The following is a 15,757-nucleotide window of genomic DNA, read 5'->3' on the forward strand; positions in this document are numbered from 1 at the left end:
GTCACAGTACTGCACAGCATGACTAGCTGTTCACTTTCCAGCTACTCCTATTTCTCTTGACATCTCCTGGGGCTCAGAAATGCATGCGTATTATTTAATATTCTGTCACATTGTTAATGATGTTTTAATATAGGCTTTGTGGGTGCATTTTAAGAATAGTTATCTTTGGTTATGTGAATAATTTCAATTTCTGATACAATTCACCCGTGCAAAACATTGTTGGTAAATTTGTTTCTCTTTTCCCATAACCTGTCCTAAAAGCAATCTGCATTTTATATCTAGTGGGAACTTTATTTATAGTTGGGGCCACACTTACTCCCAGAGCAATTCTTGCTTGGACTAAGTAACTTGGACAAACTCCTTTGGAGCATGCCATTTCCATTAAAACCTACCTTCTCTCCCCAAAGTCAAAACATAAGAAAGAAATTCAACAGTCTCAATTCCACTGCTTAGACTACAAATGTTCCATTATGGTCTCCATTCTGTATTCTTCCACACTTTTACTTTCCTGGTGCTTTTTAATTGCAAAGATCAATAGCCCATAGCAATAGTGCTCCCTCAAGGATTTTCAATGACCTCTTTAAATAGATTTTTCCTTAGCTATTAAGAAGGCTGCAGGAAAACTTAAAAAAAAAAAAAAAAAGTTGAACTCGAGTACTATCCTTTTAATTCTGAAGACTGAGTTCAAATTGTGAGTTACAGTCTGTATTCTCCATAATAAAATTACCACATCACAAAATAGTGAGCAATTTCTGTTCAGGAGATTCTGTGGGTTATTACAGCAGGAGATCTTAAAAGATGCAGCTGAATGAATAAATTCACGATGAATAATGAATTTTAGCTTTTTTATTGGTTGCAGTATATCTATCAGTGTACTAGAAAAGTCAACAAACTGATTATACTTAACACACTTCGGACTGACTAAAAATATTTGAAACTAGAAAGGTATTGTTTAATTGTGGTTGGTTTGATGCTCTTGTGTTTCTCCCCTGTTGGATGAATGCGCATGGTCTTCCATCTAAAAACACGCACATGCAAATTCACGTAAGTTCTGCACTTGTAATAGATGTAATTGCAATGCACACAGGTATACCTGAGCTAATTGCTATGAACAGCAGCAAAGACTCATGTAAACGTCCCAGCTGCGCTTCCTCAGCTTGCACTGAAACGCATGTTGCCACATCTTTACTGCTAATGATAGAGGAGCTGGTTAGACTCAAGTGAGCTGGGGTGTGCTAACATTATGCTGCAATCACACTAACTCCAGCACTGGCAGAGCTTAAATGACTAAATTGTTGCTAATGTGATGTTCTTATGCTTCTAACATTTCTGACAGTAAAAAGTAGGTAAAAATGAACAAAAATCATAGGTGGGCACGGACAAGGCAAATTCACTAACAAATGACAGGAAAATTTTTACAGATTTTTACAGCAAGTATACTGTAGTTCCTTTCTTGAAGCACCAAAAACAAGGATAGCAAGAATTTGCTAAAACTTGAAAAAGTGACTCCAGCACAATAATTTTTTCCATTTTCACAAAATTGTCAAACTGCGCTATGAATATCTGCATATTCTTCCTCCAGAAGTGTTAATATAGGCCCTCTCAGGCGCGCCTACTTTATTTCTCTCTTGAAGTGTTCCTCTCTCTGAGGCAAACAATGCCTTTCAGATTTTTGGCAATTTATCCTTCTTCAGCTTTCATTATGGTTTCTCACCCATGCACTCCAGTCTCACTGGGTAAAAGAAACCCATGTAACTGAGGTGTTCAGTAAGACAGCCACTAAGAAAAGTTATAGCAGATATATCTTTAAAATCTATTAATTGATATTGACTGACATGAATAACAAAAATCAGAATATGTTTGAACTGCTTCACAAGTAATTCAAACTATGGAGAAATGTAGTTCTGATGAATAAATGAAAAATAGTTTGAAAGAAATATTTCAACTATCTCTAATGTCAATGAAGAACTTCCAGTTCATTCTTGCAAACAGTTTTGTTTGAACATTTTCTCTAGGTTGAGTAACTAAGTAAAAACAAAGTCTTTCTCAGCAGGTGGCATATTCTCTTCTCAAGGCACATGCACAACTCCCAGTGCAGCTGAATGTGTTCATGAAGAGGAAAAGATGCATCACTCAATTAGACTAACTCTGGGAACCATCCTGTACCTCTTTTTAGCTTGCTACCAAACAGAACTGATCTCTTATACATCTCATTATGGATGAACTCATTCAGAAGTACCTTTGTTAACAGAAACACGAAAAGCATTAACACTTAAATTGTGTTCCTCTTGTTAACACTTTCGATGGGATCAAAGGGTAATTTACTGCATCAAGCAACTAAGCATGTAATGTGTTTCAAGCATTTGTATACAATTGTATGCCTTTTTAAATGGCTAACATTTATCTGGTACACTGAGTCAGAAGCAGCAAAATTAATCTGGCTATAGAGATTCCTTGGAAAGCATTAGCATGTCAGATGTCCTACTTCTACAACAAGCAATTGATTTCAGACACGAGGAAAACCATCACAACAGGCAAAATGGATCATAAAATGCTTTACAAAAATTGAAGAAAAACCGTGGCCCTGAGATTGCTTCATTCATTGTCATGTAAAAATTTACATACAGAATTCTATACACCAGAGTAAGTTTCTGTAGAAATTTTCCTTTGGAGGGTGAGGTGAAACTACTACATGTATTAAAAACACAAAAGAACAAAAATAGGCCTTATATGTGATGAAATTCCTGGGCAATCATAATTTTCCCTTCTACAAAACTGCAAGAACCCGACTGCTTCCCTTCTCTTTGTTGTCGAATAAACATAATGGAGCTAAAGAAATAGTGCTTATAACCGTGGTTGTGTGTATACCTTTATTTTATTAATTCTTTTTCCCTTTTTCCTGCCTCTTCAGTTACAGTTTCCTTTCTGATGGCAGCACTGTTATGCCACTTTGCTTTCCCATCCGCCTTCCTCCTTGTTGCCCTTTGTACACTTTGTGTCCCTACCTCCACAGTTTTCCTGCATTCCCCTCATTTCCCGTGCTGTCATGCTCTGAATTAGATATCCAAGAGAAAGATGCTACAAACAACAGGCTATTGCCAAGTTGCTCTCTTCTGTCATTTTTACCAGCTCAAGCTTTGCACATCTTGTATTAAATGCAAGCATTTCTCTATTAGTGCAAGGCTGTCTTCATCCATAAGCTTGCTGTTTTGCTCGTTTTTTTAAAAAACTGCCAAGCTAAGATACACGATTATAATTCAGGAAGAGAAAGATGCAAGCTGAGGAAGAAAAGTTCTAAAATTGATTGGAAATACTCTGGCTCTATACCTGTAAAAACTATACAGAGAGGTGTACTAGATTACATACTGTATTATCTATTGATAAAAAGATGCACACGTTACTGTCTAAGGCTCAAAGCCATGATCTTTGCCCCTACAAGACATAACCATAAACACATGCCTCAGTGACAGAGCAAGCTGCCAGATAGGCAGTGTCTTCTGATATTCTCTAGGAGCCACGTTTTTAGGCTAGGTAAATTAGACAATCTACTGCTTAGACATATACAAGTCAACTACTCAGACTTGCAACCAATTTTCATTTTTAATAATAAAAGATCTGTTATATCTCTGAACATGAGCGCATCTCAATAAATACTATGTGACAGTGTAATACTGTACCATGAAGGCCTTTTGTCAGACTGTTTATGAATATGAGATGACACACAATGAATCAGTCTCTACAAGAGTCTATATCAGAGAAGGCTTCCCCAAAGCAGAAAGTTAGCAACATCCTTGGGACTCCAACAAAGCTATATGTGATTAAAATAACACTACGATTATACGCAGATTATTATGCCAAAAAGCTGTAGTACAAGAGAACTGAGAACTTAACAGTGCTTCCTTTTTGTTTCTTTGCAGTGTCCTACATTTCAAGCATTTAAATATTACTTCTTTCTATGTCTTTGTAACAGCTAAACATGCACTGAGACCAAAGATTATTTGAGGAAAACATCTGATCTACTGCTCCATGATGACATATGTTTCCTATGTCATGTTTATGAACTGTTACAGCTGGTCAAATTCTCAGTCTAGGTGATGGACTAGGACGGCAGCCTGCTGTTTTCACAACTCTCTTCTCCACTTGCAAATGCCAGAGCAGCTTCCCAGCACCCAGCATGTATCTATAATTCTACGTTTTGATTTCTGAAACAGAAGCATTGTTGTTCCCATTACATATTCATATATTCAGAAATAGCATATACTGAAGCTGATCAGGGACTTTGCAGCTCTGCACAAGTGCCTCATGACTAAATATATCATCTGAATAAAGTCATCATACAAGTTCCACTGGTTAGGTATGTGCAGTAGGAACAGAAAAGAGAGCAGTCAAAGGTATCTCAGCATCACTGAGTTCAATCATCTAACATAACCTCATTTTATAGTTCCCTTAGTGCACTGATCAGTCTTGAATTTCCTGTCCTAAAACTAGAAACAAGCAGGCTTTAACTTCAGACAATACTTTGAGGCTTCAGCCTTCTCCTAATTTCCAGTTTAAATTTATTTATGGTCAGTATACATCTATTTGTCCTTGTGCCACCATATTCATTCATTTTAAATAGGTCTTTTACTTCTCCTCATGCTTCTTGCTGATGTATTTAGAAGCAGCAGTCATATACTCTTTTCAGTCTTCATTTTATTACACTAAACAAGACAGAGTCTCTAATCCTCTCTATGGAACACAGACTATTCATTCCACATATTATTGTATTATCTCAAGAAGGCAATTTGAGCCCATTTTAATCATGAGCCTATTTTAACCAGATGAGATAATACTAGTGTATTCTCATGTTATATTCAAATTAAGTTACACAGGTGTCTCATGAACTGATTTTAATGTTTCTGACTTTCTAATGGAAATGTCTTGATTAATACTTCTTCTTGTCCTATTTATCTTTTGCATCACCTTGAGACTTGGTTTCCTTTGACCAAGTAGTACATCCTGAGCCTTTTCTTCCTTGTTTGTTTCTCAGCTTAGAGCAGAAAATTTTATCAGTTCCCAAATGTGTGACCTTGTATTTTGTACTGCTGAGCTTCAATCCATCTCTGTTACTCTACTTCTTAAGGTTATTCAGTTCATTCCTTATTATATCTAGATTCGGATCTGTATTGACACTGTATCTTAACTCATTTCTTCAGCATGTTCCTGCTTTTTGTGCCAGTCATGAATGAAAACAAGATTTGTCCCAAGACTAAGCCTCAGAGAGCTCCATTAGTGAATATCTTCAGCCCTGCGCTTACCTTCTCAACGTAACTTCTTAGTACGTCCCTTCTAACTGCCTCCATACATCCACTATAGTTTTTCTGCCTCTCCCTACTTTCTGCCATTTAACACATAATTACACGTATGACAAGGAATCAAATACTGACTAAGGTTGTATAGGTCAGGTCTATCTCACTTCTACCAAAGAAAGCCTTCAATGTAGTATTGCAGGAACTGCTGCTGGTAAACCTCATGATACATTTTATCCTTTTTTATATCTACCCAAAGGATCATCTTCCCCACAATATTTGTCCTAAGGTTTTGAGTAGTATCTAATTCAATTTAATAGGTTGTCAGCTGCTGATATCAATATTTCCTCTTCTGAAACATAGGTACATTTGCTACTCTGTAATTCAATGGTACAGCTCCTGTTTTGATGGATTTTGCTTCCAGACTTAAGAGTCCATGAGCCAGTTCCTTCCAGACTTCGATGGAGATTAATCAGTCCCTCTTGACCTGAGCACATTAATCTCTGCATTTTATTTTCACCTTGACTGTAATAATGTCTATTTCTATATATTCTATTACTGATTCTACCTTTGTCCCCAAATCATCACCCTAACTGAAAAATGAGATATATTCATATATGTCACACCATCAGTTTTGCTTCTTTCTGTATAGTACTCTTCCTATTTATATAGCTAAAGAACATTTGACTATTTGTTTTCAGCATCACTCATAATCCTTAAATCACAGTGATTTCTGGAAATGGTCCTCTGTGTTATGTCTTTTTTTGTTTCCCCTACACCCCATTTCATTTAGCCATTCTTTTTAGTAAACTTCTCCAGAAAACCATGTCCTTTCCTTGGGATAATTCACCCTCATGACTTTCAGGCTTCCTCTGCTTTCACATCCTTATTTGTTTTAGTTTATCAACATTTGTCCTTTAAAAATCAATAACCTTATTTACAGAATTACTTTTGTTTACTCTTTCATTTAATTTAAATGGAATCAATTATAATGAGTAGACCAAAAAATTATTTTACTATATTTTTATGGATTTGAAAATTCATTAAAAATGCAACCACAGATCATTTTCAAGTTTAGAGTAAGTTTATTCTATTTTGACATTTTTGTAAGATAATACAACTGCTTCAGGCTGAAAGCCTCTGCATTTGGCTTTCATCATAGTATTTTCTGAAATGAATCCCTCTAAAATCAATGATGAATGAATCAATGAATGAAAGTCAGTATGACTAATTACCAAGAAAACTGCTACTCGAAGGGATCACAAATCAGTCCCTTAATTAACAAAATCATAATTTGTTTCTATCTGTTAGAAGTGAAAACACTAGGGGTTTTCTTCTTACAAAATCCAACAGTCAGTCTGAGGTGCATTTTTGAGCATATTTTATACTTTACAGGAAATATATTTGTTACTTTCCAGCTTTGACTGTAGTTAAGAACTGTTTTACATATACAAGCACATGATGTAAAAATCTTATACAGTAATAAAAGTGCTTAATACAGGTGAAATATTTTAGGGGTAAGATTCAAATCTTTTATCTCTATAGTACTCTTTGCATGCAGGTAAGGCTTGTAGAAACAGAAAATTGTTATCTAGTAGTCTGTGTGAAATGACTAGGTGATCTCTGTCAGTCAATTTTTTTTGTATATACCACTAGAAAAGCAACTGTCACAAGCAACCCAAAATGATATCCCACCTTGGTAGCCTTACTGCCAGGCCAAAGTTATATTGGTTTTACATACTGGAAACAGACAGCTACTGATTCTAGGAAATAATCATCCCTCCACTAGCATCCTTGAAAACATCAGTAGGGAAAACAGTTCTAACTGGAACATATAATGTCAATGGTGAGCAGAAATAAAACGGTGATACAGTATAACAGTAGTATAAAACAGGGAATCTGCAGAGCTGCTCTGTTTTTTCCAGGCTCATGTCAGGTTCTGAAGACATTATACATAGTATTAAACACATTTCCTCTATTTTTCTTGAAGTTGCCTTCTTAAGGATACGTGAGAATTCCAGCTAACATCTATCACTGGGCAGTGGTTAACTGAGCAAAACTTTAGGCCTGTGGCACTGCTTAGTTTGGACAAAGGACCTCAACTGAATGAAAAGGAGGAATGTCTAGGACTAATAAAGAAAAGAAGTTTCCCCATTTAGTCATATGAGAGAGAGAAACAAGAGCTACTTATAGATAGATGGAGATCAGAAAAAGAGACCTCACGAAACCTTCAGGCAAAAACCCACAAACTTATTTTGAACAGTATTTAGAAAAAAAAGACACAGAGTAACTTAGGAAGCTGTCACATGGTGCATAAATAAAACCCTTATACACCACTGTCATGCTGAAGTCTATTGTATGTTTTGTAAAACAAAGGCCTGGTACAGTAAATCATAAGTTATAAAACTACAAAAGGAATTCTTTATAAATCAAGCCAGTGATTCCACATCCTAAAGCAAAACAGTTCTGAAGCAAAGAGTCTTGATACAGTCCATTGCTTGCCATCTGCAAATAAAAAGACTGATTTCTTTTTTCCCCTCGTACAGAGAGATTTTGGTGTGCAAAGGCATTAAAATGAGCACTTTGAAATTCTGCATTAGTTCACTGTAAATTCAGTATGGCTTTTTCAGTAATTTCCCTATGGAAAATAAGGAGTCTAGAGTCATTCAGCTTTTATTTTAAGTGACCTTTATAAACAGAAGAAATATGTTCAGTCTTCAGTTTCTTTCCACATTTTAAGCTTAGAAAATGTCTTGGTATGTCACCTAAATCAATCCGAACTAAGGATAATGCAATCATATTTTTAAAGTTAAGTGAATGTCACTGTTTTTTTCTTTTTTTTTCATTTCCCCTTTTGACTGAATTGAGATAAAAATCCCTCCCAAACTTGAAGCAGAAAGCATTCTAGGCAACAGTTCCATAGTTCATCTATGTTCAGCAAAGTAATTAGCATATATTGAAAAGCTTGTGGAATGAGGGCCCTAAGAAGTGGATCTGACACAACAGTTGGCGTTATTTTTTCATGCCAAATTAAAGGCTTAAGTAAGGTAAATGTAAATAGGACACAAATATCCCTTCCTGGCTCATACAATACACTTGGTAGGTTAAGCAAATCACTCATTCAGAAGAGAAAGAATATGTAGCTGACTGGCATACTGCAATGGAAATGCCCTCCATTTTACAGTTTACACCAAATACTACAGAAGTCAGACCAGAACATCACGCAATCCCAGGCATATTTTTAGTAACCTTAAAAGACAGTCCTTGATTGTAATTAGTACGCCTTTCCCTTTAGACTATCTAGCTATAATTCTGACCTTATCTTTCCCAGCCTTTTTTCTCTCTCAGTCTGCTTTGGACCAGATGTTTTCACTGTTATTCCACCAGCAACACTGTTTATACGAGATATGAGTTTGGCTTCTATTATCTTAATGAAGCATCTACGCTCTTCTTCACATGAAAGGGGTATAAACAGAATTCTAATCCAACTGCCATCCAGTGATAGGTGATTTTCCTCTTTTTTTGCTCTTGGAAACATCTTACATCTAAACTTTTTAAAAACTAGTTTTCAAAGGTCACCATATTTTCATGAATAAGTCATCATTCATTTCCAGTGCTATCTGTTTAAAGAAACAGTGAGAAAGGCTGGAAGTCTGCAACCCTGTCAGTCTGAGCAGACAGAAGTCATTAGCATCACTAAGCAAAACCTTGCTTTTAATGGTTTCTCAAACTACAATTGTTTCATTCACTGGTCAGCGTCTACAGTTTTGGTGGTGTTTTTTAATGCTTTCTCTAGGACTTCTACAAAACGTAGATAAAGTCAGTGAGCATTGTTAATGCTTTTTATGTCTGCAGCTAAGAAAATGCTTGGACATCTGCTTAATGAATAGGCTGATGCTCTGTTAGTACCATATAGTCCTGAATATCTCCCAGTCACAATGTATGATAATCTTGCATGCGTATCACCAAACCAATGATGTTTCTAGTCAGCCTGCCGCATTTCTCATCAGAGCGCCGTCTGCTTACCTGTGTTGCTTGATGGGCTGGGTTCCTCTCTCAGGAGACAAGGCCTCGGGGAAAGACGGAGGGCCTGAAAAACTAGACTCCATCACTTTGTCCAGCATGGGCCCAGAATGCCTATCTGCTTTTGAATACTGTGGCACAGAGAATAAAATGAATTAATACATAAAAAGCAAAATATATTAATGAAGTTATTAATTAGAATTGATATCAAAAGGGGTAAAAAGTACTCTAACATATTTTTAAATTAAAATTGGTCATTGCAAGTAATACATTCATCCACTGCTGTTAACACAGCAGGAAACACTGATTGATACTCATTATCCCCGTTACTCCCTCCCCATCAAAATACTGGTATCTGCATTTGTAGTACAATTACTGACTGCCCTGTCCATAATGATAGGAAACACTGAGCCCTTTGAATAAAAGCCTGCTTTGTGGCTGGGATCACGAACTACATCTCAGAGGATGTTCAGCACCTTCTTAGACCTTTGGTGATTTCAAACACTGCTTTCATCAATGTGGAAGAAGAATCAATGTTCTTAGTGGCTCCTGGGCAGCATCTCATACATACGAGAAGCTACCCCACTTTTTTCCACACAGATATGAAAAATATGTTTTTATGCCACTTTACAATGACCTGCACTAAAACTAATTCTTTTGTTTTTATGCAATCCATTTCTTTCTGTAAATATGAACTGCTTGAGTTTGTATTTTTATTACTTGACACCATCTTTATCATCCATGTTATCCTTACCATAAACAAGTATTATGGAAGGTATTACATGATGAAATATTTTAGAAAGAAAATGCAAAGTAAACTTCTTAAAAAAAAAATCACAGTGGTAAAAAAAATACCATGCTATTGTGCAATAGCATAAACTTTCATGGAGAAGACAGCATAAAATTTCTGTCACAGCACAATTCTTTTTCATAATTATTTTGTTGTCTAACAAAAAAGACCCGATAAGAACTCCTTTAAATACAAACTTATTTCCTGATTCCCATTTATTCTTACTCACATTTCCCTCAGACCTCAGCAAAATCAAAATGAAAGATCATAAAAGATTATTCTGTTTTAAAAATGAATTAAACAATTTCAGTACATCTACTCTTACTTCTCATGGCCAATTTCTGTTGATAAAATAACAGATCTTGAAATCCCCCTCTTACATTTTTCCCCTGTTGTGTGAAAGATCTATACAAACAGGGCAAAAATCACTGCTTAAGTGATTCTGAAGGCAAAACTATGAAAGTGACAATATGCAAAACGTTGCCAAATAAACATTGCTGAAATAAAAAGAAGATATTACATTCTTAATTCTTCCAGTTACCGTGATCTTAGCTGGCACTCATAACCATTGTAGGTAAAGTATTCAGAGGTATGATTTTTAAGGTGCCTCTGAGGTTTTTAACTTTAATAGTTACTCTACCAGCTGCAGAAGTGAAACTGCCTTTGATTTCTGACCTGAATAAATCAATTTGAGCTATGTAAAGACTGGGTTGTTAGTGCAAGGAAGCTATTTCTGTCCTTTCTTGTGTTTGTTCATGATACTAAATTGAAGGTCCAAATGTCTTATAAGACCATGACTGTGAGATGAACCATTAAGGACAATTAGGGATGAGCTCTGCCTTTTGCTACATCCATGGTTAGGGTGGATGTGGGCTGGAGGGATGGTATACAGCATTTTTCCTCAACACTGCTGAGGAAAAACAAGACCCCACACGTTGCCCACCAATGCCGACTAATAACCTATATTGAATATCCAACACCCACTCCTGCTTAGGCACATTCTGCAGAGGTTTTTTGGTTTTTTTTCTAACTGAACATTTCTTCAATTCCATTTTCCAATACACTACTTACTAATTACTGTAACAGCTGTAATACTAGTTGAAATGAAAATGAGAATTACAATTTAAATTGATGGTGTGAATATACTGAGTATTTGAACAACGACTATAATTGAATTTATTTGAATATACCACCTTGTTCATACATTTTGACAGATTTAAACACAGTTGTGTCTATTCTCTAGATTAACTGTAGGTCCCACACCCCTTGCCTCCGAGCTTCTCAGAAACCATCTCTGCAGGGAGACATCTTCAGATTTCCAAGAGGAGTTTATTACAGTATCAGTCAGTGCTCCAAGGGGTACCATATGCGATTACTTCCCATCTTGGTCCCAACAGTAACCATCCTGCTACTTCTACAGCCCAGTTCGCACACGGGCTGAGCCCTGCAGAGGGCTCAGCCACTACGGATACTAAGCGGGGAAACACTTTTGGAAGACAGTTTGGGTAGCTTGAAAGCACCACTGGAGGCTTATCTGTGTTACTTGTGTTTTTATGACTTTATTGTCCTTCTGGGTAGGTATTTATGCTTGTTTGAGCAGTTACTGAGAAACATCGATACATATGGCTAAATGAATTAATGAATAATGATAGCATTTAAAAATAAAACAGTTTGAAAATTTACAACTATTTGTAGTTTTGTGGAGGAAATCAATTGTTGTATACAATTACCCAACTCTTCAGCAATAAACTTCCACACCCGCTAGTTAATACTATAAGAATCTGAGAAGGCAGCTTGGGCCAGGAGGCAAGAAATTTGGCTCTACCCCTCACCTACTGTACAATTTTGAACAAGTCATTGCACTGCTGTCTGCCTTGTATTCCCCATTCTAAAATTATTTAGATCTGCAGAAAACAAATGCTACACAAACACTACAGAATAGCTAGACACTGTAATCCTAGAGTCATGTAAACTAAAGCATCACCTTTCCCCAGCTTTCTTAGCTCTTCCTCCTCAGCAACTCCCCCTCCACCCCCCCGCCAAAAAAAAATCCACATACTGATGTTGCACTGAAAGAGAGGTGATACAGGGAGGTATTTTCAGAAAAAACTGAGAATGGGATGGGGAGGGGGTCAACTTAAATTACATTCAGAGAGGGTGCCTCAAGGAGATAAAGAATCAGCAATTTATCTAGATGGGCCGACCTTGCACAAAAAAAGCTTTCAGGTGGTGTAGTTAACCTCCTTACAGCTATTTCCATATGCCAGCACTCTAGAGAGAGGCCAATAAATCCAAGTTTGTCTATTTTGGCAGATCCTCCAATAGTCACATGGTAATATAGAAATGGGAAATCTGCTTTTGATCTTAGCTGACAAGTCACATGGTAACTTAAGCAAAACCACATGGTAACCTTTTAAAAGATTTAAGTGTCTCTGTCTGGTGCTCAACATATTAATTGTATTACTAGGAACAATTTATTTACCACTAAAACCAACAAAAGACAACAAGACACAAAAAGAATATTTTTTTCCTCCTAAGTATATCAGAAACATGGAGCCAGCGATCACAAGTTATCTGAATCAAGCAAAAAAGAAAACGGAACTAGATTCTACAGCATGAAAAGTATATTAGTCAGTTCAGAGAGAAAGTGATGGGGAGTTAAGAGATTCACTTAGTACCCTGGGAGACGATAATAAAATCCACAAGGGGGAAAGAGGCCAGTTTAAACAACCATGAGAACTCTCAGAATCACTAAGGAAAAAGGAAGTTTTCAGCTGCTTTTTTTGTTGCGCAAAGTATTTGTCAAGTTATGAGCATTAAAGGAAACCTACCGTGGAGGCGAGAAAGGGAGCTAGTAATCAAGAGCACAATCAAGACTGACGACAACTAGCAAAAAACAGAAAAGCAGAAGCAGGGCTACACCACCTCCTCTTGCCTCTTGCATGGTGGAGGAGGTAGAAGAGGGCATTTGCCTTCCTAACAGGGGCAGCAGAGAATCACCACCTATTTTCTCTATTTTCTTTTGTGGGTGAGGACATTGAACCATTTGCCACAGTCTTGTGCAGTGTATTCATTATACCTCTTGGAGATATATAATCTCTTGGACAAGGGGTAGGTAATACTATGAAGTTATAAATTTCATGCGTTAGGTGAAATAAATCTTCATCTCCCTTAAACCCAAAAGAACCTGCATTAAAACCTGACACATTTATCTCTTGCTGACTAATGAATTATAGCAAGAAAACTGTGATTACAAATATACTGGTACTAGCGAAAAAAATAGAACAGGGTGCAAGTTAACTAAGAATCTGCAAGGGGACAGAAAGCTGAACTTTCGGTAAGAATGTAAAAGGAAACATTGCTGAAGAACAAGCAAAGTTTGGAAACAGTGATCCAAGCCCAAGATGCTAGAAAACCAAGCAAGAGATTTACGGTATTGCTGCCAAAATACTTGGGAAAGGCAGTGGACAAGATTGGAGACGACTCAGAAGAAACTCCGGAGGAGCTCTTCAAATAGAAGTTTAAGTAATTCTGCTTAAAGTATACAGTATTATCTAATTTGTATTTCTAACAAAACGATGGAATCAATACCAAGAGAAATAGATTCAACACAAGTGAACACAATTACAAGTGCTAAGCAGCAGGAACTCAGAGTCCTGACAAAATCTAATGCTTTTTTTTACTTTACAGAATCACAAAATGAGCAGATGAAGGAATTGGAGATGTAATGCATCTGGATGTGGGAAGGAAAAGCAAACGATACTTCAGAACGCTTTTACTCTCAATGCAAACAAAAAGCACTGATTCCCTGCAATAAATCAATTGACAGGGAGGCACCTAGATTTTAATATAAATCCATAACTCTCCTTGTGTTCTTCCTCAGCCTGGGGCTTGCCAAGGCAGGTGAGTTTGCGCATGTTCCATGTTAAAAGAGCACTCACTTCGCACTGGAAAGAACCAGGCCTTTTCATGAGAATTTCAAACTGCTTATAATTGATGGAATAGCAGACCCAAACACTTCAGACACTTTGTAATTCATTTATATTTATGTTGTATTATTGGGTGGTATCCCAATGTCGGCTGCTTGGAGTGAATGCACTTGGAGCCACTTTCCTAGCTAAGGGTGCCTATATAGCTAAAGGATGGCATTACCTGTAGTCCAGTAGTTCACACTTTGCTGAGGTGTAGTGCTCAGCCTGGAACTTAGTTTAAGTCCCCAGTCCTTGCAGCAAATCTGTTCTCTGTTGCATGTCAGCTGGATTTATTCTTTCCCAACTTTATTACACTGCTGTATGCTAGCATCATTCATTTAGGATATTTTTAAGAGGGTCTAAAAATCTAAATAAGCAATTTAACCTACTGGTATTTACCAGAGTCCTTTAAGCACAGTTGCTGCAAACCTTTACAAGTTCTTATGTTTTCTGCTCTTCAGAGACTTTCTGGGAATGCTTTCAAAAATAAGAACAATGAGGAGTTGTCTAAGGTCATATCTGTGGCTCACTGCAGCACAGACTCTCTAGCGGTTCTAACACCAAAGACTGTAGAGTTCATACTCGTGGTGCCTGACTCACGCAAGGCAGAGACTGGCCTTCCTTCCTGAGTTGTGTATATCCTGCTGAGCAGAGAGAGGATGGAAAAAAAAAGAAAAAGAGCAACTTCTTCAATGAAGTGAGTTCTAAAAAACCTGCATTTCTTGGTTGGCCTTCTCCATTGTTTTCTGAATATCATGTGGCATGCCTGTGCCACACCTTGTTAAATAAATGAAAGAGCAATCTTTCCATATGAATATTTAGTGAACTTGGGGGAAATGTCCAACACTTTAATTCATTTCTTGAACACTGTCTTTTGAAATAAGGACTCCAACAACTTAACATGTAGTTTAGGATCCAGCAAAACTCTTATGCAAATGGGAAGTGTTTCAAAAACAAACATTCAGAGCTTTTGACCTTGTCTATGGCTTTCATAATCACACTGTTGTAAAGACGCTTTAATTGGCGCAGAGGTGGGATATCAGGGGCTGAGGTCTAAAGTCCTTTTCTTTTCCTCCTGCAGCAATGCAAGCAGCTACAAGCATAATGAGTTAGGCTAGAATGAAATGCAAGTCTGTAATTCATTTTAATACTTGGTTAAAAAATGAAACGTGGCATTTGTCTGTAACAGCAATTTTCTTACATTTACACAGCATCTCTCATTTAAAAAGATTCAGAATTGCCTTTCAAACTATGTACACAAAAGATAACTATTTTTCTGAAGTCCAGTCATCAGAAAAAAGGGGAAAAGGGAATGATTAGGAGAAATAGTACTTCACTGCAATTGGTCAAGCTCTTTAAAGCCATAAGCCACTTGAAATGCTATCAGCTATACCCTAGGTCTGGGGAAATAAGGGAAACCTATTTCCAGGGTAACACATGGTTTGGAAAGGTCTATGTGCCCATCACTAAATGTAGCAACCTCTGAATCAAAATATCATGGTTCTTTCAGAATAGACATTAATAGAATAGTTATCTGATTACAACAAGGGTAAGGAAACTTATTCAACTATTCTCAGGTCTATTCTAATACAGAGAAGAATAAAAAGCAGGGCAAAAAAACTGAAGACATCACTATGTCCATTTGGAATAGGCAGGAGTAAAATATGGGAGAATCTGTTAGGAAA

At 36.9% G+C, this 15,757-nt stretch overlaps 1 protein-coding gene across 1 annotated transcript in view; it reads right to left on the reverse strand.

Moving 5' to 3' along the window:
- The window catches only part of NRG3 (neuregulin 3), a 453,579-nt gene that overhangs the window by 9,887 nt on the left and 427,935 nt on the right, over window positions 1–15,757 (reverse strand). The window contains exon 6 of the mRNA XM_067299829.1: window positions 9,315–9,442. Coding sequence (XP_067155930.1) covers window positions 9,315–9,442 — 128 coding nt within the window. The remainder of the gene's footprint in view (window positions 1–9,314; window positions 9,443–15,757) is intronic.

The sequence above is a fragment of the Apteryx mantelli genome, chromosome 7 (assembly GCF_036417845.1).
Source record: "Apteryx mantelli isolate bAptMan1 chromosome 7, bAptMan1.hap1, whole genome shotgun sequence".
NCBI classification, from domain to species: Eukaryota; Metazoa; Chordata; class Aves; order Apterygiformes; family Apterygidae; genus Apteryx; species Apteryx mantelli.